Source organism: Rutilus rutilus (genome assembly GCF_951802725.1).
Source record: "Rutilus rutilus genome assembly, chromosome: 8".
Taxonomy (NCBI): Eukaryota; Metazoa; Chordata; class Actinopteri; order Cypriniformes; family Leuciscidae; genus Rutilus; species Rutilus rutilus.
In genome coordinates, this window is record NC_140222.1 from 16,744,885 (window position 1) to 16,770,917 (window position 26,033).

The 26,033-nt window shown below is 36.2% G+C and overlaps 2 protein-coding genes and 1 long non-coding RNA gene across 3 annotated transcripts in view; 2 read left to right on the forward strand and 1 right to left on the reverse strand.

The window, feature by feature from the left end:
- Positions 1-26,033, forward strand: part of LOC311295870 (elastase-1-like) — a 199,550-nt gene that overhangs the window by 50,637 nt on the left and 122,880 nt on the right. The gene's annotated exons all lie outside the window — the stretch shown is intronic.
- The window catches only part of LOC311295873, a 183,348-nt gene that overhangs the window by 2,538 nt on the left and 154,777 nt on the right, over positions 1-26,033 (forward strand). The gene's annotated exons all lie outside the window — the stretch shown is intronic.
- LOC311295851 (cell adhesion molecule CEACAM3-like) overlaps positions 1-26,033 on the reverse strand; it is a 29,966-nt gene that overhangs the window by 2,498 nt on the left and 1,435 nt on the right. The window contains exons 2-9 of the mRNA XM_084417380.1: positions 18,261-18,587; positions 17,115-17,459; positions 16,299-16,424; positions 13,960-14,256; positions 12,060-12,368; positions 6,871-7,170; positions 4,031-4,330; positions 1,653-1,967 (exon numbers count right to left, since the gene is read on the reverse strand). Of these exons, the coding sequence (XP_084273506.1) occupies positions 1,653-1,967; positions 4,031-4,330; positions 6,871-7,170; positions 12,060-12,368; positions 13,960-14,256; positions 16,299-16,424; positions 17,115-17,459; positions 18,261-18,587 (2,319 nt within the window). The remainder of the gene's footprint in view (positions 1-1,652; positions 1,968-4,030; positions 4,331-6,870; positions 7,171-12,059; positions 12,369-13,959; positions 14,257-16,298; positions 16,425-17,114; positions 17,460-18,260; positions 18,588-26,033) is intronic.

The window sequence follows — 26,033 nt, forward strand, 5'->3', positions numbered from 1 at the left end:
ACAAAAAGTCATTTTAGGTTTCGGTTTTCCACCTAGTGCTTCCAGAATCTTAATTTCAGTGCATGCCTAGATTAAACTGAGGTATCGTGTCACTTGATCCAGTCTAAATTTAACGTTTACTGCAATTATTCAGATCTTTACTAGTCTAAAGCAATATCTAATGTTTTACTCTGAAATGAGTGTGCAGGTCAGGAGAACATTTTACTTCAACAGATTGTAGCAACTACATGCAGAAATACCCTAACTAATATAATACAGTTGGTTTCTAATAATATCATAGACTATATGCTTAAAGGATTAGTTCATTTTCAAATGAAAATTCGCCCATGATTTACTCACCCTCAAGTCATCCTAGGTGTATTTGACTTTCTTCTTTCAGACGAATACAATCAGAGTTATATAAAAAAATGTCCTGGCTCTTCCAAGCTTTATAATGCAGTGGATTGCAACCAACAGCTTCAAGCTCAAAAACGTGCATCTATCCATTATAAACTAACTCCAGTTCTAGCTGGAAGCTAGAATTTTACTTTGTTACGTGTTAAATATGAACATTTTTCTTACACAAACTCATCGTTCTACTTCAGAAGGCCTTTATTACCCCAGAGGAGCCGTTTGGAGTTTATTTATGATGGATAGATGCACATTTTTGAGCTTCAAACTGTTGGTTGCAATCCCCTGCATTATAAAGCTTGGAAGAGCCAGGACATTTTTTATAGAACTCTGATTGTATTCGTCTGAAAGAAGAAAGTCATTTATGGACTGCATTTATATAGCGATTTACACCTAGGATGACTTGAGGGAGAGTAAATCATGGGCTAATTTTCATTTGAAAGTGAACTAATCCTTTAATATGTAGCCGCGATGGCAAAGAGCACTCGCTGTCTCTCCTTCATCTTTAATATTATGCACTTTATGTACTGATTACATTTATGCTTAGACTTTTCCTTCTAAAATGTTTGTTTGTAGCGGCAACTGATTTGTTGTCTACAATTGTACAACATGGGATAACATCCGTGAATGTCACTCACAAACATTACTACGCAACCAGTAATGGGAACGCCCACTAGAGACCTCACCGCCAGACACTGGAGACATGCAGCGACAAAGTCCTTTAGGGTCCTAAAAAGTCCTTCCCTTTTCACCTTTAGGGAGCCTTGCCCGAAAAAACTTTGAAGAGCCCCGTATTAACTGATTCTGACAGCATTTCATGTGATTTTAAACAAAGATGCAAAGATCAAACTTCCTTTCAGTCATGATCTGATAATCATTCTCATCCACACTTCACCAGGGGGATTCAAACTTTTTGATAACAAGAATCCCCAAATACAATGATCCCATCATGATCCTAAAATACTATAAATGAGCAACATTACATAGTGATGTTATAAACACATCATGTGCCTTCCTAAATTAAACGAATAGCCTTTTATATTGTCCCGGAGTCCCTAGCACCCCCTGTTAGTCTCTCAGGAGCCCTGGACCACAGTCTGAACACCTGTGTGCTTTACAATCATAATTCAGAAAATAAACACACCAATTAAATTACATAAATATATAGTTTAGTCATTGTATTCATCATGTTTTAATTTCATTTGTTGTAAAAGCAGTAAGGGAAATATCATTAAAATATTAAACTGAAAGACAATACTCACTATCTAAAACATCAACTTTGAATCTCTTGATTGTGGTTCCTCTGCTGCTGATGATCTGTAGTTTATAATCTCCAGTGTGTTCAGGTCTCATTCTTGTGATGGTCAGAGATCCAGTCTTCTCATCCAGCTCCAGTCTGCCTCTGAATCTCCCATCATCATCATCATCATCATCATGTGTCACTATGGTCCCTCCTCTGATTTTAGCTATGAGAATGTCTTGATCTCCAAACCTCCACTGTATCAGATCATCTTTCTGTATTTCAGTTTCAGGGTATAGAGTGACTGATTTTCCCTCTTTCACTGATATGTTCCTCTCTTCATTAGTGACAGCAGCACATAGAAACAGAGAAACACAAAGAAATGTTGCCATCAGATCAAGAGTGTGCATGTGAACATCACAGCTTGAAACAACTACATCAATATCATTCAGATGAACATGATTTGCTGTCTTTTCACACAGAAAATTCATATTACTGTCTCAGTTCCAGTTTGCTGAAAACTGATCTGAAAAGTGCTGATCTAAATACGGAGATAATCAAAATAAGGAAGTACTTGTGGATGCAGGTCAGCAACGAAATGTGTTTTAGCTGAATTTGACAAGCTGTAAAGCTGAATAAAATAGAGAGATTGAGATGAATATCCTTTCATGATATGAGCCTGTTCTGTCTCCATATTTTGAGCTGAAGATGCTAGATCATGTCACACACACACACACACACACACACACACACACACACACACACACACACACACACACACACACACACACACACACACACACACACACACACACACACACACACACACACACACACACACACACACACACACACACACACACACACACACGTTTGTTTCACAGTCTAGTTCAATGGGGAATTGTGAAACTGATCTTACATTGTTGAACACTGAAATGATTTAATTCCTTGTGTTTGAATGTCTGTATGTTATCGAGTTATTGCTGTTCACCACTTGAGAACTGTGCCATTCCACTGGCAATGTGTTGGTCAGCCACATGTGGATCAGGATTTATTTTCCCTGCATGTCTTTATTTTTTAAATTGTTGCTGTTGTGCAGCCATGCAATAAAATATCAAGTGAAATAACATCTTTTTGCAGCTTTATCTTTTCTTCATTTGATTGAGTTCTCTGGTGAACATGTTGAATGTATTACTAAATATTAAAACTTTTATTTAATATGTTTATCATGTTACCAAGAATTTCAGCATTAAAAGGTTGCAAAGGAAATGTGAAGATGACAGTCAGTGTCACACAATGTTATTCTTATTGCCTTAATTACTGACAAATGCAAGGTGTCTTCACTGAATGACTGAGTAATTCATAAAGGAGACTTTGTGTTCCATAATATTTGGGGAAGCAGCATTTTGACGAGAAAATGACATTCAAGTGTCATTCAATGTAATCATTTCAATCAAATCAAGACTATCAGCTTGTGAGCGTGAGGTACAAGTTAACACGAGCCCAGCCCATTGCCATAATCAAACACAGAAGAATTGTGAATAATCTGAATATCATAAACTCGGTTAGATCAATTGCCACAACAGTATTTAATGGTGATTTTCTTGGATGAGTTGGAATCCCAAAAGAAGGATTTTAAGACCTTTTTTATTAAACTTACTTTTTCGGTTACAAATTATGAAATCACTTATTTTTACTTTTACAATGATACCAACAATCACATAGTGAGATATATTTATTTAGATATTTATATTTCTTGTACTGGACATGTTGCACATGTTTGCTGAACTGGCAAATCTGTGGCGATCGTTCACAGCTGGAGTTAAGCGCCAGAAAACACCAGTTAAACCATAACACCTGTTGATCATCATCAGCTTCAGCGCATGCAGCTCAAACAGCAATGCACAACATTAATAACTAGGATTTGGGACTGTCATATTACATAACATTATAATGAGAACACTATTGTAATAAAACTATAGACATAGGCTACTAAATATTAAATTATATAAAAAAAAAATTAATTAAAAAAAAAAATGTCTCTGAGGGTTATGTTTAGGGGACAGAAAAAACATTACACCAATGGAAAGTCCTCATAATGATAGTGCCACCACCGTGTGTGTGTGTGTGTGTGTGTGTGTACGTACAGTACGAGTCAAGAATATAAACTGCCGGTGACATGCAAATAAAAACATGTAACACTAATAACTTTAATACTTAAGAACAAGTTTGAACCTAAATACAATATTCTCTGCAGATACATTATTTAATATATTTTTTTCATGCTTTGCCATAGATTGGAACTATTTTCATTGATAGAGCAAAAACACAAAGTGGATCATCACTTTTCACAAAGACCTCATCTATATTTTAAAAATAAATTGAAAATGAACTACTTACTATAGAGTCCAACAATAAATCTCTTGTTTGTGGTTCCTCTGCTGCTGCTGCTGATCTGTAGTTTATAATCTCCAGATTGATCAGCTGTGCTGTCTGTGATGATCAGAGATCCAGTCTCCTCATCCAGCCTCAGTCTGCCTCTGAATCTCTCATCATCATCATGTGTCTCTCCGGTCCCTCCTCTTTCAGCTATGAGAATGTTTTTATCTCCAAACCTCCACTGTATCAGATCATCTTTCTGTATTTCAGTTTCAGGGTTTAGGATCACATTCTTTCCCTCACTCACAAATATGTTCCTCTCTTCATTAGTGACAGCAGCACATAGAAACAGAGAAACACAAAGAAATGTGTCCATTAGTGTGTGCATGTGAACATAAGAGTTTGAAATTACTACATAAATATCATTCAGATAATGTTCTATCAGTTTGAAATGGAGAAAGACTCAAAACTTCACATTACTGTCTCTCAGTATCACTGTAATGTGTGTAGCAGGACCCTGAACCGACAGGTGACGTATCCTGACTTCTTTACACATGAGTTTATTATTTAAATGGTCACTCTGTGCAGGAAAGATGAACTGATTTGCTAATATATGATCTAGTGTTTGGGACCCTATTAGAGACATTCAGCGGTTTATCTCAAAACCAACATCACACTCGTAACACTCCCTCAGTAAGTTGGCTAGCGATGGAGCAGCTAAAATATGTTTTTTAATAATATAAATATTTTTTAAATTGATATAATATTGGAATAATGTTATAGTAAAGTGTGATGTTTGGGGATACTGCTGTTGTGGCAAAAACAATAATTAACAAACAGCATCAAGGCATAAGAGACATCAGGATTCAATATACTTATAGATATTTAAAAGAGGTTTGTTCACAAAAATACCACGACAGCTACCTCGTGATAGGAACAAAGACCTAATCACACAGAAAACAGACGACCTTCTTATACCTTCCTTCTTCAAAGTATTCCTCTTCTCTAATTTTCCACTCACCCCCCCCTGTAAACCAGATCTAGCTGGATTTAAGAGATGCAGTGGTCCTTCTAAATACCCATACTAAAAGTTCAAAGGCTTATCTGACCATTTGTTTTACTGTGTGTTTTTGTTCCTGCCAGGTGCATACATACATTCCTGGAGAGAAAACACATGATTGAATTGAAAGAAAACCCACACAATGTTCAAGGAAATAAATAGGGAAAAAGTAAACTATTAATTTTTCCACAACACTGCACACTTCAGAGTGACCGAGCAGTGCTCTGTTCTGCGTCTAGTATATACTACACTTATTCATGTGAAGCTGTTTCTCATGATGCCGCTTCTGGACTGTATACTTTATATCCACAGTATGGTTCTCTTACAGTTCACTTTTTTCACATTCAAGTAATTTCAAGTATTTTTAATTACTTTTACATTATAAAATGATTTCATTTGTATAATTATTAAATCAACATTTATTTTTCTGGTGAACAAACAGCTTTCCACCAGATATGGAATGAGGAACAGGGGCCCCATTTCCATCTGATTTTAAGATGAGCTAAATCTGGCTCACTAAAAAGAGACGGAAAGTTTGAATCACTTTTGGTCCGCTTTCACACAAAACATCCCAAACCACATCCCATAATGATCATGTGTTTGACGGAGATTCACTGAGGGCGGAGATGCATTCAGGCCGGACAGCATTTCCATTACAATGCGATGTGGTCACATGTGCTTTGACTACCGGCACATGGGATTTCAGTGATCGATCACAAAGTGTTTTAGATCGGTTTCCCCCTGTATTCAGCACAGAACACTAAAGGTGGATGTTTGGTCAGGTGTCAAATGGGTCATAAAGAACTACTGAAAAATTACACTCTGAAATGCTGATTCCTTCAGAAACAAAACAAATGATAATTGGTAGGTGATATGAACTTCAATTCTAGCAGGCTGAAGTTAACATTTACCAGATCACCTATTGCACCTTTAAATGTGCTGTATGTAACTTTTTAACTGCACTAAAGCATAAACATATTGAAATACATAAAACATAACATAAAAACATACATAAAACATAACATAAAAATACATATTCACGAGTGAGACATTAAATCATTCATTCAACTGATTTGTTCCAAACACTGATTGATTCAGGAAGAAAAAAGTATCTGTCTTTACAAATGAGTCATTAAATATATAACTCTGTAGATTCCTTCATAAACACGGATTCATTCAGGAATGAAACACTGCTACTGTCTGTTGCTTGGAGACGCCTAACTTCTGTGGCTTTGTTTTCATTGGTGGAGCAAAAACAGACAGTACTTCTTATTGAAAAGCAATATCACAATCGTAATTGTGCTGTTGATCTGATTATATGACCTTCATATGTCAACAGAAAATAAAATTAACCGACAAACATGCCTTGCTGACAGTTTTTTAAAATGTAAAATCCTAATAGAGGGTATAAGGTATTATAAAAATAGGTAGAAAACACTGTTCAAGCATTGTAGAGCGTTGTAGTAAAAAACGAAAAATATTTCATGAGGTAATTCCTTCAGTGTGATCGCTTCTCACTTCATTTGACAGCGGCAGTCAAGCATCAAAACACAACAGTGGACATTAGCAGAGGGTCACTTTCCCAAAACCCTTCAGTAATTCATAAGCTTTCAGTACACTAAATGCTGAGTTTGAGATGTACATCACTGAAAGCACTGATAACTTGCATTTAGTTCAATAGGGGATTTTTAAACTTTAATCTTAGATTTCTTAAAAAGTGAGAAACACAAATGATACTGATAATAATAATTACCATGCAAGAACTGTGAACATTATTACACTGACTGGAGGAGATACTCACCTCTGACAACAACTCTGAATTTCTTGTATGAATCCCCTCTGTTGGATGTGATCTGTAGTTGATAAACTCCAGCATGTTCCATTTCAGTGTTTGTGATGATCAGAGATCCAGTCTTCTTGTCCAGCTCCAGTCCGTCTCTGAATCTCCCACCATCAGCATACTTTATAGAGATGATTCCTCCACTGATTTCAGCTATGACTCCGTAATTTACAAATCTCCACTCTATGAGATCATCTATCTGTATTTCAGTATCAGTCTTAAGAGTGACAGGATCTCCTTTAAACACTGACACTGTCTTCACTTCATGTCACAGAAGCACATAGAAACAGAGAAATGAGAAGATTATCAGAGGGGGGGGACAATTTTTGAAGAGGGCACAAATAATACAGCCACAATTGTACTTGTAAGGATATGTGTACACAGAGGATTAATACCCTTACTAATATTAGTGGAGCATGGAGACATGGCATTATCCTTCTATTCAACATTTCTCTCTGGTTCAGTGTAAAAGCTGACTCTTGAATGACAAAATATTCCTCTTCAAAACCATTTATTTATTGCAATGTTTTTGAAGTTGTTATCGCCATGTTTGTTAAAGTGGATGACTTACTATACAACAAGCTACGGTATTAAACAAGCGACCAAAACAAGCTAGGTAATGTTATATCGTTAACATAGCAAACTCATGGGAAAATACATCGGTTATCATCCTTTTTTTTTTTTCATCATGACTAATTTATTAATGTCTCCACATTGAAGAACGATGCATAAGAATTTTTTTACTAAGGATTCAACGTGTTTAATATGACATACATTTCCGGTACACGTCCATAGTGTATTACGTACACATGTATTATGTATCATCATAACATCCCCCCTGTTTAACATAAGTGTGTAAACATCTCAAACAACCAACAAGATTGGTTCTTTTTACAGCACTTTGCTCAGTGGCTTCTGTTACCGCACATAGAACATATATCGTTAAATGCAGGGCACTGTTCAGTTACAGTTTTGACATGTTCGTCCTCTTGTTACAGCATGGGCATGTTCAGTCTGTGACATGCCGAGCTGTTGTATCTGTTCATTATCAGCTGCTGCTGCGGCTTCACTCTTTCACCCCTCTGCTAGTATGTCAGCAATGGGGTGACCTTTAGCCTTGCTGTATAGGCGGTTTCTTAAAGCATCGAAAGTAGTACTGGCAGTGATAAGTTCGACTAAACGTTCATTGATCTTATCGTCAGTGAATTGGCATTTCAGTGCTAAAGTTCTGGCTTTAGTCACAAAGTCATCGATGCTTTCATTTGGCTTTTTGTCTATATTGCATGAGATGGAGCCTGTGGATTAATTAAAGAGATAGTTCACCCAAAAATGAAAATTCTGTCATTTACTCATCCTCAAGTTGTTTCAAACCTGTATGAATTTCTTTTTTCTGCTGAACACAAAAGAAGATATTTTGAAAAATGTCCGTAACCAAACAGTTGATGGACCCCATTGACTTCCATAGTATTTTTTTTTTCTACTATGGAAGTCAATGGGGACCATCAACTGTTTGGTTACCGACATTTTTCAAAATATCTTCTTTTGTGTTCAGCAGAAAAAAGAAATTCATACAGGTTTGAAACAACTTGAGGATGAGTAAATGACAGAATTTTCATTTTTGGGTGAACTATCTCTTTAAGTTCATTTAACTTTAGTTGTCCTTCAAAGAAATTCCACAAGGTGTCAGGCTTTCTCTTATCTGAATCACTGAGCCCACTTGCATTGAGCCGTTTTAATCCAATGTCCAATTCTTCTAGTTTCCAAGCTTGTTTTTCTGCATCTTATTTCTTCATCTTCCAGGTACAGATTCATTTTTTTTGCTTAACCCTCTGGTGCTCTTCACGTGTCGGCTGATTTTTTATTTTTTTACTACCATGTTTTAGTTTGATGTTTTTTATTTCATATTTTGTATTTTTAGGGGATTTTTTATACTAAATTATATTTACACTGTATTTATAATCCATTTATTCACTTTTCGAGCATAGACCTGAAAATTCAATTTCCAACTTAAAGGAGTAGTTCAGAAAATTAGTCCATGATTTACTCACCTGAAGGCCTTCTGAAGCAGACCTAGTTTTTGTGAGAAAAATATTCATATTTAACATGTTACAAAGTAAAATTCTAGCTTCCGGCCAAGCGAACATACTTGCATCTAAAGTACAACTTACGTAACTTAGCTTTCATTTGGCCGGAAGCTAGTTATTTATTTTAAATAGTTTTAAATATGGATATTTTACAAACGCATTGCTTCGCATCAGATGCCTTTATTAACTCCCCCGGAGACCCGTGTGGAGCACTTTTATCATGGATAGATGCACTTTTTTTTTAAACTTTAAATTGATGGTTGCAATCCACTGCCATTATAAAGCTCGGAAGCGTCAGGGTGTTTATTAATATAACTCTGATTGTATTTGTCTGAAAGAAGAATGTCAAACACCTAGGAAGACTTGAGGGTGAATAAATAATGGGCTAATTGTCATTTTAAAGTGAACGACTCCTTTAAACTGCTGAAATCTCGAATGCTTTAGCACAGACTTAAGTTTGATCTCTTTTCAAAGACGACATTTGGCAGATTATTGCTGAAGTGAAAAAAAAAAGTTTGAAAAAGTGAACTTAAAGTAACAGAATTTTACGTGTATTGTTATGAAAATTTCACAAAAATACTATTTTCAATTTTTATATGAAATATATATTTTCAAAATCACATTTTATTTTAAAACTGCAAGAAAATCAAAGTCATAAATCTAAACAAGTTTGAAATTGATATATCAAAAATAGCTTTCAGTAAAATTTTGTTTGGCTGCAGTAGCAAAAAGTTTTTGTACCAGATAAAATTCATCTTCCATTCATTTCCAATGCGCTCTTTTTTGACCGGGATTGTGAACGTCTCAAACAACGTCTATTTTTTTATTTTTTTATTCTGCTATTTATTCCATTCAATTTAAGACGCAGACGAGACGTAGACGCCACGTAAATCACATGTGGAAGTGAAAGCTGCATGCAGTACTTTTGGTGCTCTAGCGGTAAATAAACAGAACTACATGTGTCTTGCGGAAGAACATTGTAGTCGGAAATACTTCTCTCTGTTTACATCTGTGACGAGTCACGCAGGCACTGGGCTACTCCGCAGCGGTGTCGACCCGAAACAGTCTAAAATAGTCGGAATATAAACACTTATTATAAGTGCCGTAGTGATTCAGGATAAGACAAAAACACAGTTTGGAAAATGGATTCATGATGTACTCGCTCATTTTATCATTTTTGTCCCTGAGTTCAATATAGGCAACCCCTTTTTCCTGAGCATGTTATTGGCCAAGGCTTTCCATTCCGGGAAAGAGCTTCTCATCTATTACAATCCTCTATAATACACAGTAGATGGCATCATAAAGCCTGGTTTTTTTTCACAGATGATTGCTTTTAAAATATATTATTTTATATATGGTTTAAACCATTTTGCCCAACTAGAAGAAAAAAATATCAGGGACAATACCTTGAAGTGTCGAGTCAGACGCCACGTGTCATTCACGTGATTTTTGATAAAGACTATTGCATTTTTATAGCTTATTGTTGGGGTTATTATTGTGTTTTATCTTTTATAATTTTAATAAGCCTAGGCTACAGCACTGGTATACTAGACATGGTCACCAACTCGATCGCGTAAACTGGTAGGTTATGAGACTGTGTCGAGTAGGTGTATGAGTAGGTTATGAGGTTATGTTTCTGTAGATCCTGTAAACAGAACAATAGAATAGAAAAAAAAATAGCCTACATATCTCTGATATCCGAAATAATACACTTACGATCTGCAAACAGTTTATGTCCTATAGGCCTACTTTACTATAGTTCGATGTTTGTTTGTTTGTTTATTTGTTTATTTAGGCCTTATTATTTTATTATTTATTCAATTTTCGTAACAGCAGGATAATAAACCATGATAATCCATGTTTCGTTTGTCACATTCTAATGTTTCGGTTTTCAGCATATTTTTATTCCAAATGTTCAGCAGATATTAGTTAGCCTATTGCACATTTAATTTATTTAGCCTATTGTTTAATTGCAGTAATAGGACTGTTTCATTTACATGTTGATTTAGGCTACCCTTCGTTTATTAATTGTAATTTTTATTGTGGTAGTTCTGTAACATATGGAGGATGAAACATGTAAAAGCAATAAATAAATAAATACGCAAATGAATTAATGAATTAATAAAGTCCACAAAATTATAGAGAAATATAGCATAAATAAATAAGTGTGCAAATAAATACATAATTACATAAATCCACATCTTCCTGAATAAATAAATCTATTATTAATGAAATGTGCGAGTTAATATTTATAATTAAATATATTAAAATAATGTTGGGGGAAACAAATGATGTTAAAGGAAATGCTAAACTGAAGGTTTATTGTTAATTCTCTGCTAAATTCTCTGCTAAATAATAATAATAATAAACTTTGCTCGCCTTTCTCTTTTGAGGTCTATAACTGTTTTAAGTATAATTCTGTTAACTGTCAGATCGCATGTCAATCAAACTTCAACGAAACTCTAAAACTAAACATTACAATTCTAAAATGAAACATTACAAATATTATATATGTTACTTAAATTAGCCTGAATGTTTACAACTACGTTATTTTGTGTTGGTCACGAGACTCCTAGTGGTGAATAGAACATACATGCTAGAACAACTTTTTATGAGTTCTTTATAAGTACAGGTATCTGTGGATATTTTGACAAGAAACAATGGCAAACAAAAATGTTAATATGATCATTTGTGTAAATTAATATTTACTATTTGGAATAAAAAGCTATACATAAGCAAGGTAAAAAAGCACGTAATTGCTAATAAAACATAATTGAAGATCAGTGGGAAGACAATAATAATGAATAAGTGTGTGGAATGTGCTGGAAACACCCTGGCAGCAAACGCAGACGAACGAGTGATGTGGCAGACACAGACATCTGTTACAAAGTCATATAAAAGAACCGATCGGAAAGCCATAGAAGCGAGCGTTTTCAGTTCAGTTCTCGTGCGTGATAAGCTCCCCAATAAAGATAAGGAAAACCTGAAATAAGCTCTTCACAACTACATCATCTACATTAAAATATTAAATTAAAATAATAAAGATGTTAAATGTAAACTACTCACCACAGACAGAAACATTGAAGTTCTTGTTTTTGATTTTAGTGTCTTGGCTGATCTTTAGTTCATAAAGTCCAGTGTCTGTGTTTCTGGTGTTCATGATGGTCAGAGATCCAGTCTTCTTGTCCAGCTTCAGTCTGTCCAGGAATCTCCCATCAAGACCAGTGTCATATATAAAAACTCTCCCTCCTCTGATTTCAGCTATGAGAGACGCTTTATCTCCAAATCTCCACTCTATGAGATCATCTCTGTGTACTTCAGGAACATCAGTATTTAGAGTGACAGAATCTCCCTCCATCACTGACACTGTCTTCGCTTCATGTCACAGAAGCACAAAGAAACAGAGAAATGAGGAGAATATAAGTGAGTTTGCAGATGAACATGTCAGAAACACTGAGAAGATACTGTGTGATTCTTTACATCTACTGTAATAATCAGTTCATCACGCAGATGCCTTTTTAAACTAAATTATGAATAACAATTCACAAGGTTGCATGTGTTAATTTTAGTTACTGCCATAGTTAGCGTGATAGCGTTTGGTATATTAACAAATTTGTCCCGTTTATGGTTTTTATCACTCATTTAGGATTGTCTGGTTTACCTTCATCTGGATTGTGTCAATAAATGCTGCGATTAGATCTTTGCCTCTGCTCCATTCATTCTCCACTCCAGAACCACACAGTGAAAATTAAAAATGTATTTACTGTCACTTTTGATTAATTTAATGCATCCTTGCTGAATACAAGTATTATATATATATATATATATATATATATATATATATATATATATATATATATATATATATATATATATATATATTTTTTTTTTTTTTTTTAAATCAAACTTTTGAATGGTGGTGGTGGCTATAAAGAAACAACATGAGGATCAAAATGGGGAGGCAACACGTCAAATCTGTCACTTGCTAATCCTAATTTATTCAAAAAGCTAATAGATCAACAGTTGAGTGCATCTTTCAGCCAATTAAATTTTCCTGTTGCTCAAACAGTAGAGTGTTGGCGCTTCCAGTGCCAAGGTCATGGGTTTGTTTCCCAAGGAAAGCAAGAACTGAGAATGTAAAAAATGTGTACCTTGAAATGCAATGTAAGTCGCTTTGGATAAAAGTGTCTGCCAAATGCATAAATGTAAATTTAGACTTTTATTCACAACACTTATCAACGCACATCAATCTGAGTGTATCATGATCAGGTAAACAGAAGCTCAAACATGCGTGACACGCGAGAATAAATGATGTTTAGGTTTCATAATATTTTCACTTGCGTTTAATTTCAAACAGTTGAATATTAATTGAATTTGCTTAAATGTATAAAGAGATTAGTTATATTAATTTTGGTATTCAAAATAATATAAATATAACTAATATGAATGTTAGAATAGTATTTAACATAAAGCTATATTTGTCAACATTAATTAGGAAACTTGACCTAAGAATATTATATCATTTATTTATCAAGTTCAATAATCATTTAGAAATAGGTTTATACATGTCTAGCATATTAACATTACTTAATGCATTAAACTAAATATGAAATATAAAGGAAACTCCAAGGAAGCAAGAAGACATAACATGGTTTATGCAGATTTACAGTAACTTGCAGTTTGTTTGTTTTTAGTGTCAGAGATGATCTGCTTCTGTGAACATTAAAATACACCAGAAAACCATCATAGTTCTTGTGTTCTGTCTCTTCAATCAATACTGTCTAGAAACTGTTGTGCTGTTTGTGTGATCAATGGAGTGTGTTAAAATGGTTTATTAAAAAAGACTGAAATGATCTGAGGAAACTGATGGGAAGCTGAATTACGCCGTTGAGCTGAATTACCTTTAGAAAAAACTAAAAGAATGAGGAAGAATGTGACCATTATTACATTGACTGGAAAGACTCACCAGTGACAGAAATGTAGAATTCTTCATACAAGGTCCTTATGTCTCTTCTGATCAGTATTTTATAGACTCCAGTGTCTTCAGTTCTGGTGTCTGTAATGGTGAAAGATCCAGTCTTCTTGTCCACCTCTAGTCTGTCTTTGAATCCCCCATCGGGAATGATCTCTTCTCTCCCTCCTTTGATTTCAGCTATGAGAGTGTCTTTATCTCCAGACGTCTTGATCAACTGTATCTTATCACCTTTGTTTATTTCAGTGACAGGTTTTAAAGTGACAGTGTGTCCCTCCATCACGGTCTTCGCTACATGTCACAGCACCACAGAAAGAGAGAAAAAGGAGATTATAAGTGAGTGAACTGAAGGACTGAGAGAATACTGTGTGATTCTTCATGTGCTTTCTAATAATCACTTTCATGAGGATAGTTCACCTAAAAATGTAAATTCTGTCATTAATTACTCACCCTCATGTAATTCTAAACCCATAACACAAAGGAAGATTACTATAGTGAAATATTTGAGCTTTCTGTCCCTCCATTGACAGTCAAATACCACTTTCAAGCCCCAGAAAGGTAGTAAAGACATCATTAAAGTTATCCATGTGACTCCAGTGGTTTAACCTCAACATGAAAAAAATACATAAATTGTTTTACCAACACACGTTCACAAGAGCATCACAACGCAAACATGTTGTGTTGACATGAGAACAGACTTTGTAGCATGAATACACATTACAGACGTGTATCATATTGCTTCAGAAAATTTAGGTTAAACCACTGGAGTCAATGTTTGCAATGCCATAAAGGTGGGAAAATTATGACAGAATTTATATTTTAGAATAAACGTTCCTTTTATAAGAATGAATAACACTATTTTGCTTGGTTTTCAGTTCTGAGTTTCTGATTAATATTCTATGGCCAGGTTTCACAGACAGGGGTTAGATTAAGCCAGGATTAGGCCTTAGTTCAATTAGGTTAAGTAGCTTTTATAAATGCGCCTAAGAAAAAAAAAACAACATTACTGGTGTGCAATCTTGAGATAAAACCATGGCACTGACATAAGATATCTCAGTGCAAGTTGCTTTCAGTTAAACCCACTCAAACATGCATTTTAGTCTGTGACAAGACTTAAAAATAGCAAGACTATGTTTAAATGAATAAGGTGAATGAAGCCACACACAATGACACAAACACAAATACAGCTGTGAGGCGGCTATGAAGAGATCTGGCAGTCCAGATAAAACTCAAAATGACAGAAAAAGGACAGCAGGACTTTTTTTATGCCAGTTTCTGAAAAATTTCCCAACCTTAATATCAGAAGAACAAAAGTACATAAATAAATGTAGGACTGAGCGAATATGGGTAGAACTCTTTACTGCCCTAGTACTTCAGAAATCCTTTTAAAAGTAGACATGAATTAAACATGGCTCAATGGCCTTCATCATCACAGTATGCTAATGCCTATCAGTGCAAGGGTTTCATCAATATGCTGACTGAGGACTGTTGGGACACTCCAGGCACAGGATGGTTCTGTCGGGAGAGACAGAGTCGTTTGGACCTCAATGACACGTCTGTACTATTCGCTTCACAGGACATACAGTACTGCATTTGCTTTCAACTATATACTGTTTATTTACTAGTGTGTTCTAATAACTGTGTCTCTTACTACATGAAAGGCTTTTACAGCCTCTTCTGCACAGCATTGCATTATTTGTTACAACTAAGTTTTCTATACAGTATGTTGTTCCATTCTTCTGTCTGTATATTTAAACGTGTGACTTAATAAATAATTTTGCCTGCTTTAAAGGCTTTGAGAATCTTTCCTTTTACACTGAAATGTTGAAAGCTAAAGTGATTATAACTTTCGTTATCTAACCGTTCAGGTTAAATCCTACACTTTCCTATTAGTTCTAAGTAAGACTTTTACTTTTAAAGAATAAGAGGTTAAAGAATATCAACTTTAATGGAGTCAGATTAATAATATTGCAGTCAGATATATAACTGAATTATGCACGTCATCCTTCATCCGTCAACTGCTTTTTGTTTCTGATTGTTGGTTCAAAATAACAGCGTAAGCTTCCAGCCTTACACAAACAGACATAATCAAAAACTGATCTTAAATTTACCATTTTAAACAGACAGAGATTCAGTAATTAGTTTATTAATGTAATTCAGCTCATTACTGGACAATCACACACTTCATTAATTATTGCACCAAATCGATCATAAGTAGAGCTGGTAAAAAGTATAAATATTGACTGTAAAAAATCATATTATACATTTCAACTCTACTGTACTACAATAAAATAAATATTTTTTTCTATTGCTGTATTAAGTGTAATACTTACATGCTTGATTTTGTCGTTTAGGGATCTTGAGGAGATAAACACCAAAAGCTGCGGCTGCAAACCCCAGCAGCAGCAGAACAACAACAATCCCTGCTTTAGCACCTGGAGACAGACCTGGTTCTGGTTCTGTAATGATAAAGACATATATTAGTGTGAATGTGTCTGATCTATAACACACACTATAAACATCAGCACTATATAACATGAGTGTAGATCTGATACTGTAATGATAAAGACAGACATTAGTGTGAATGTGTATGATCTATAACACACACTATAAACATCAGCACTATATAACCTGAGTGTAGATCTGATACTGTAATGATAAAGACAGACATTAGTGTGAATGTGTCTGATCTATAACACACACTATAAACATCAGCACTATATAACCTGAGTGTAGATCTGATACTGTAATGATAAAGACAGACATTAGTGTGAGTGTGTCTGATCTATAACACACACTATAAACATCAGCACTATATAACCTGAGTGAAGATCTGAGTGTATTTAGTGAGTAAATATATATGCTAATGACTGTGATAATTACATATAAACATTAAAACAGTGATGAAACAATTAAAAATGTTTAAAAACAGTCAGTATTTATCACAGATCTATTCACAGGTTTCATTGTAAGATACAAGCAAGCTCTTTTAGCAAATAAAAAGACCAGGTAGAAAGTTGTTAGCTCTGAAATTTATACTGGTTTGTTTTAAATGAGAGTTTCATGATTTGAGTCCTTTAATGTCACATCATCTGAATTATTCATAGACAACTGATAAAAAAATCATTCATAAGACTTGAGTTACTCACCACTGACAGTAACACTGAATCTCTTGTATAACGTCTGTTTGTTGCTGCTGATCTTCACTGTATAAAGTCCAGAGTCTGTGGTTCTGATGTTTGTGATGGTCAGAGATCCAGTCTGATGATCCAGCTTCAGTCTGTCTCTGAATCTCTCATCAGTATCATGTAATGGTGAGCTCTTTGCCTCTATATCATGTTTAGCTATGAGTTCTCCTACATCTCCAAACCTCCACACTATCAGCTCATCTTCATGTAGTTCAGTAACATCAGTCTGAAGAGGGACAGAATCTCCCTCCATCACTGACACAGTCTTCATTTCAGCTTTACCAGCACCAATAACAGATGGAGACTCTGCAAGAAACAGATTCACAGACACACAGATTAAACATGTTGAACACTGTGACTGGCACTACAATATCAGTTTATCTCATGGTTACTACACAAGGCATATGCAGACTGATAAAGGTAATCAGTTTAGAATGTACAACAGTTACTTTAGGTTGACTAATTTAATGATGTGTTTTTTCATATAAGACTACAGGAACATTTCAGTATTTGAAACACTACAATTATATATGTTCAGTAGGTATAATTACAATTCATAATTCTATACAATGATCCTGCTATGAATTATTTCAAAATTATTACCAATGGAATCAAACTAATAATATCTGACCAAATTGTGTGTGAAATGTAAGTCAATCAATATGAATTTATTTCTAAAACTATAGTATATATTAGCAGTATCACACTCGCCATCATGCTGCTGTTCAGTCATGTGTGTTCTGTTCTTTAGACAGACAGAGAACACGAGCTCCTGCTCCATCACATAACTTTATTTAACTGACCTCAGTAATAAAACATACACACGTGACTCTGGATGTCATTATATCAGATGACCACTAGATGTCCTCATAGCCTCATATATTTATAACATATATATGTTACAATGTGATCATATGTGGCCCAATCACAGCTGTGATGATATTCAGAACAACAGCATGACTGTGATAGAGAAACTACAATTCTGTAAGACTGTTGAACAGATAGCCTAACAGATTTGCTGGTGAAATCTCAGCTTAATTCAGTTTAATAAAAAAAAATAAAAAAAAAATGAAAACATCTAACTATCGATAATAAAGGTATTCTCACCAGAGACAGTGACATTGAATGTCATACGTGAGGTCCCAGAGTTGAGGTCGATCTGTAGTTTATAAAGTCCAGAGTGTTTGGTTCTCATGTTCTTGATGGTCAGAGATCCAGTTTGATCCAGCTGCAGTTTGCCTCTAAATATGTCAATGTGACTAGGATATGAGATATCCTTTCTATCGATTTGAGCGATAGTGGAACCTTTATCTCCAAACCTCCACAGTATCAGAATTATTCCCTGTGTTTCATTAAGACCAGTGTTTAGAGTGACATAATCTCCCTCCATCACTGACTCTTTCTTCACTTCATCTGTTTCAACACCAAACACTCCTGCAGAACAAACAGAAACAGTTTCTCAGAGATTAAACTCATATAACACTGCTGGTGATTTTACTGAACAGATTTAACTCAGATCAGGCTTGCACAATAAGCACAATTTGACTAATTAAAGGCCCCTATTATGCTCATTTACGGGTTCATAATTTGGTTTATGGGGTCTGCCAGAATGTTTACTTCATTTAAATGTTAAAAACAATCTCTCTTTTATTTATAATTTGCATTGTTGCAGCACCTGTTTTCATCCTCAACACTGGTTTATTTTTTGACAATTTCCACCTGAGATTCTGAGCCAAATTACAGATAATAGTAAAAATGTAGAATAGTAGAAATGATTTTTTTTTTTTTTTTTACACAGAGATTGGTAGGTCTGTTAGTGAAATCTGTTGACTTTAGCAATCTTTGTTGCATTATATACCAATAGTCACCCTTTAAAAATGGGGAGAAGCACTTTTCATGGTTTTCCCATTTCCAAGGTTTGCATGCGTGCAACTTACAATAAGTATTAAAGACTTCTTAATGCTTCCTTTTAGATTTTGGTTCTTAAACTTTTCTTTGAAATCTTCATTTTACACACTCCGTATGGTTCAATCCCAGAAATATGGAGATCTTAATGCGGTATTGCGGTTCAGTGAGTAAATTGGTATATTGTACACATTTCCAATGGTCAAAATCAAATGTGGGACATGCAACAGCTAATACTTTTTTTTTATTATTAAAGAGGAATATCTGAAGAATAAATAATGTTGAAACTAGAAATGTATCTTGTTTTCTCCCATGAGTACCGGAAGTATTATTTTCCCCAAGTTTACATACCTGTAACTCAAGAAGTATTAAAGATATCTCATATGATTTTACATTTTGGTTCTTAGCATACTTGCCTTTTGGCATGTTAAGGCCCTATATGGTTCAATGTTTCAATGGTCAAAAAACAATGTGGTTCACTTTGCACCCAGCTGATACTTATTTAAAGGGGAATGTCTGAAAAAGAAATATTGTTGAAACTACAAATGAAGAGTTCAGATGCAAAAGCCTCTAAATGCCATCTGAAATTTTCTTATAGAATGATCATTTTTATCAAGCTCGTATATTTAAATTCAATAATTTCACTTAAATGGCAATGAAGATTACCTATTAATTATCATTTAAGTGAAATTACTGAACTTAAATATACAAGCTTGATAAAAATGATCATTCTATAAGAAAATTTCAAATGGCATTTAGAGGCTTTTGCATCTGAACTCTTCAAATGTATCTCAATTCCCTCTATAAAAACAATTGCATAGATCATTCCTGTCTGAGGACCAAAAATACAATGACACTGTCAAGTTGAGGCACATTACCTTGCTCTCAAAAGTGTATTTACATTGGAATCTGTTTCAGAGATATTTTGAAGAAGGGATTATTTTTATTTTAACAGCTTTTGAAGTTACCAAGTGTTCATGTATGCAGTATCCCCAGCCAGCACACCCATGTGGGGCCCAAATTAGTATCACCTGGGCTATGTAATTGTGTCCCAGCCAGTTTTGTAAGAAGCTGCTCACTGCAGAGCAAATGGGTGGAGATGGTGTAGCTCCTCCTCACTAGACCAGGGAGGAGCAGTGAATGTAATGTGGGCCTGATGGGTGGAGCTAGAATATCTAACCACAGCACCCTACCCTTCTGAATGAAACACTATAGACTGAACAAACACGTAATAAGCATGACGTCATCGTCTTTCAAAATTGTGCATTTTCAGGCACCAAAAACGCTGTAGTCATGTTACGAACTGTAAAAATGCATTAAAAAGTTTTACGTTTTTAGTTGAAAACAGTGTCATGTAAACAGCCCCTAAATCTCTCAAGATCTCAGCAGAGGATGATTAAACAACTCCACAAACAGCATTACCATCACTTATCACTGAGCAGATTTACTTTATTTCTTTCATTCATTCATCTACAGTTCTTTTTGAGAATTAACAGAGGTTTAGATGTAGATGTTTTATTGAAAATATTTGGTCACCATTATGTTGATCAATGTTTACTTTAGTTGGCCAGTTTGACTCTTGACTTTTTATGTCAGGTTGTGGTCTTTGTAATTTGTTGCAAAGGAAGCCAGAAACAAAAACTATGTAGGTCAGTAAAGTTGTTAATAGAACATTAATAGTAAACATTAATAGATGATTTTCACCAACAATACTTTCATGCCACATATCAGACATTAGGAACTTAAAGTTTAAATACATTGGGAAAAAAAAAAAAAATCTTTAGACACATAGGTATTAGAATCAGAATCAGAATCAGAATCAGAAAGAGCTTTATTGCCAAGTGTGCTTGCACCCACAAGGAATTTTTCTTGGTACTGAAGCTTCCAGTGCACATATACAAATACAAATACAACAAGAACATAGTAATACAAATTCTAAGAATGAAAATATATAAAAAATAAATAAAAATAGTATAAAAGTAAAAAAGTAGGGTCACAGTTGGGTTTAGTCTGAATAAACATTTACAGATTATGAACATATTTACAGTATTTTGAGTAGTATGAATAATATAAATATCACCTGAATTAGAGAATATTACACTGGACAGTGGGAGTCTAGCGCATGTTACAGATTATAAACATATTTACAGTATTTTGAGTAGTATGAATAATATAGATATAAATATCACCTGAGTTTATTGCACTAGACAGTGGGAGTATTGCACTTACAGGCATATGCTTTGGGGGGCATGTTAAGTGTTCAGAAGGGAAATGGCCTGTGGAAAGAAACTGTTCCTGTGCCTGGAAGTTCTTGTGGCCAGTGATCTGTGTCGCCGTCCTGACGGTAACAGTTCAAACAGGGGGTGTCCAGGGTGAGTGGAGTCTGTGATGATTTTACCTGCTCTCTTCCTCACTCTGGAAGAGTACAGGTCCTGGAGGGTTGGCAGGGGGGCACCAATAATCCTCTCTGCAGTCCGGACTGTCCGTTGTAGTCTCCTGATGTCCGATTTGGTAGCTGAACCAAACCAGACAGTGATGGAAGTGCTTAAGACAGACTCAATGACGGCTGAGTAGAACTGGATCAGCAGCTCCTGTGGCAGATTGAACTTCTTCAGCTGGCGAAGGAAGTACAGTCTCTGCTGGGCCTTTTTCACAATGGAGTCAATGTGATTTGCCCACTTCAGGTCCTGGGAGATGGTAGAGCCCAGGAACCTGAATGACTCCACTGCTTCCACAGTGCTGTTCATGATGGTGAGAGGGGGGAGTGCTGGGGTGTTTCTCCTGAAGTCCACGATCATCTCCACTGTTTTGAGTGTGTTCAGCTCAAGGTTGTTATAACTGCACCAGACAGCCAGCTGTTCAACCCCCAGTCTGTAAGCAGACTCGTCACCATTTTGGATGAGACCGATGACAGTGGTGTCGTCTGCAAATTTCAGGAGCTTGACAGAGGGGTCTTTAGAAGTGCAGTCATTAGTGTACAGGGAGAAGAGCAGTGGGGAGAGAACGCACCCTTGGGGGGCGCCAGTGCTGATGGTGAGGGTCCTGGATGTGAGTTTCCCCAGTCTCACTAGCTGCTGCCGGTCCGTCAGGAAGCTGGAGATCCACTGACAGATTGTGGATGGCATGGAGAGCTGAGTCAGTTTGGCTGTGAGAAGATCAGGGATGATGGTATTGAAGGCCGAACTGAAGTCCACAAATAAGATCCGTGCATAAGTCCCAGGTCTGTCAAGATGTTGCAGGATATAGTGCAGTCCCATGTTGACTGCATCATCCACAGACCTGTTTGCTCTGTAAGCAAACTGAAGGGGATCCATCAGGGGTCCGGTGATGTCCTTCAGATAGGCCAACACCAGTCTTTCAAACGACTTCATGACCACAGACGTGAGAGCGACAGGTCTGTAGTCATTAAGTCCAGTGATTTTTGTTTTTTTGGGAACCGGAATGATAGTGGAGCGTTTGAAGCAGCAGGGAACTTCACACTGCTCCAATGATCTGTTGAAGATCTGCGTGAAGACTGGGGCCAGTTGGTCAGCACAGGCTTTTAGACAAGCAGATGAGATGCCGTCTGGGCCTGAAGCTTTCCTAGTCTTCTGTTTTTTGAAGACTCTGCTCACGTCCTCCACACAGACCTTAAGCTCAGGTTGGATGGCAGAAGGGGGGAGGAGAGGGGTTGCAGGAGGTGATGGTGGATGTGTGAAGTGCACATCAGGGCGGGTGTGAGGTGTGAGTCTGGGCTTCTCAAACCTGCAATAGAATGCATTGAGAGTGTCAGCCAGTTGTTGATTCTCCACAGATGGGGGGGATGGTGATTTGTAGTTGGTGATGTTCCTCAGGCCTCTCCAGGCTGATGCCGGGTCGTTGGCTGAAAACTGTTTTTTCAGCTTTTCAGAGTAGCTTCTTTTAGCAACTCTGATCTCCTTTGTCAGTTTGTTTCTGGCCTGGTTATACAAGATTTTATCCCCACTTCTGTAAGCATCCTCTTTGGCATGACGAAGCTGTTTGAGTTTCCCAGTAAACCATGGTTTATCATTAGTGAATGAAAAGAATGTCCTGGTAGGAATGCATGTATCCTCACAGAAACTGATATATGATGTTACAGTATCTGTGAGCTCATCCAGATCGGTGGCTGCAGCTTCAAAAACAGTCCAATCAGTGCAATCGAAGCAGGCCTGTAGATTCTGCTCTGCTTCGTTGGTCCATCTTTTTACAGTCCTTAATACAGGTTTAGCTGATTTCAGTTTCTGCCTGTAGGTCGGTATAAGATGAACCAAACAGTGATCAGAGAGCCCCAAAGCTGCCCGTGGGACGGAGTGATACGCATTCTTTATCGTGGTGTAACAGTGGTCCAATATATTACTGTCTCTGGTAGGACATGTAACATGCTGTCTGTATTTTGGCAGTTCACGGGAGAGATTTGCTTTGTTAAAATCCCCAAGAATGATTAAAAGAGAGTCTGGGTACCTTTGTTCCATTTCAGCTATATGTTCAGCCAGCTGTTGTAGCGCCGCGCTCACACACGCGTCTGGAGGAATGTAAACATTCGCGAGAATGAATGAGGAAAACTCCCGCGGCGAGTAGAAAGGTTTACAGTTTATGAAATGCGCCTCTAAATTAGGAGAGCACATCTTCTTCAGTGTTGTTACATCTGAACACCAACTTTCGTTAATGTAGAAACACAATCCACCACCTCTCGTTTTCCCCGTTAGTTCCGCGATGCGATCCGCTCGGAACAGCTGGAAGCCCGGCAGATGTAGTGCGTTGTCCGGTATGGCTTCACTCAGCCAGGTTTCAGTGAAGCACAGAGCAGCGGAGTTTAAAAAATCCTTGTTAGTGCGGGTGAGGAGAAGAAGTTCGTCCATTTTGTTAGGAAGAGATCGGAGATTCGCAAGATGAATACTGGGTAGTGCAGTGCGGAGGCCGCGCTCGCGGAGTTTAACCAGCGCGCCGGCACGCTTCCCGCGTTTGCGTCTGACCGCGCGTTTTAACAACACCGCTGCGCCTCCAACGAGAATGTCCAGTAAAACGTCTGAGTAATCAAAATCTGTAAAAAGCTTGTCTGGTGTGTGTTTCCTAATGTCCAGAAGTTCGTCTTTGGTGAAACTGATAGGAAAAGAATGACTAAACGCAGAACAAACGAACAAAAACAACACAATGACTGGAGAGCTCCACACCGAGGCAGCCATCCGCGGCGCCATCTTGATCTGTCATTAGGAATCAGAAAATGAATCTCAACAACAGTGACATGCTCCAAGCCCCAATGCATGCTGGGAGCCCGTTTTTTACTCTGGTGGTTCCCAGCATGCATTAACGCATTAAGCATGTCACCATTGTTGAGATTCATTTGCAGATTTTTCGCCTTTGGGACGTAACTTCACTAAGTGGGAGAGATTTTATTTATTCTGTGACGCAACCTATATAAGCATACTTATTTGCATATTTAATTGCCCATAATTTAATTGAGGATATTTCATAATAGCAATTATAGCATCACTATGAAATCAAATTTAATGAAATTTACTCAACACCGTTTTAACTGAAAACAGAAAACTTTTTCTGGCCGTTCATTTGCACGACAACAGCGCCTGGTGGTTTGAGAGCGCAAACAATAGCCGCGTTTCCACCGGAATTACCCGGTGTTACAATATATTCGGTATTTGGTTCCAATGGGTGGAGCTACCATGAATATTCACGAGACCATAGCGTGCATGGGCGGGGCGACAAATACAAGCGAGTGGAACAGAAATTATTAGCGTGAGCGCCTCAGATCGCGTTTTGTCCTAAACTACTCCTAACTGTTCGTTTCTCACGAATGACTGAGATTAAGCTTTTTAAATGTCTATTATTGCATGTTTAAATAAATATTTACAAATAGCCTATATTCTTGTGTTTTGATTCTGTCTCCCAAAGTTGTCTGTAAGCTCAAGACAGCATGGGCTACTTGGAGTTGCATGTTGTTGCATGCTTTGAATGTTGCTTTACACTCAACTGAAAATCTTTTTGATACACAACTGTCAAAGGTTATCATAAATGTTAAGCTTCAGTTGCTTTAACAGTTGTTTTCTCTAGCAATGCTTTAGAACATTGGTCAAATTAAGTGATACTTATTTCAATTGTATTGATGTATATAGCAAGGTCCAACTAAAATATACTCAGTTTGTGCAATTTGTAGTTTTGAATGTACCATTCCAAAGGTAAGTGCACTTAATTGTAATAAAACAGAGACAAAACTGTAGCAAATTGATTCATTTAATTTAGTTTTTTTATTTGGCAATGCCAAATTTCAAATTTTCTTTCATTGATATCATGCATGGGAGTACAAAATTAAGGGTATTTGCATATAGGGCAAATAAAAACCTCACTGTATAATATAGTATAAGACCTCATCTAAAAGTAGTATGTTTTGATCATGAAGAGACAGAAATCACTAAGTGTTACTTAACTCACCTCTCATTGTGAAGTTATGTGCCCTTCTAAGAAGGACATATTTTTAATTTCTTTTAGAAACACCATGAGGAACCTTTCCAGATTTTTTCAGTTCATACAAGGTTTTAAACATTTCCTTATCTATATTTACAGCCAAAATGACAAATTTATTAAAGATGGGTAGGTTTATTTATATGAATTGTGGTTGAGACTCGTTATTATTTTAAAACATCACCACAGCTAATTGGATGTTGGATGCTTCACAAACTATATGTACTGAACCAATTATTTATTGGCCAAAGCTGTGTACAATAGTAAATTGCACAGACATAGAGGTCAGAAATAGAGGTCAGTTTCTCAGGTGTGGTGGGATATGGACATTTAATTAAAAAGTATTCTCATTTAAAGAATATAATACATATAATTCTTATAATATAAAATTATATGCATAAAGTTATACGTATCCTAAATATGATCTAGACACTTGTTCACTTGTTTTCAAAAAGATTACATAAGAATGATAACATTACTAAACTGATAAGATGTAGGCCT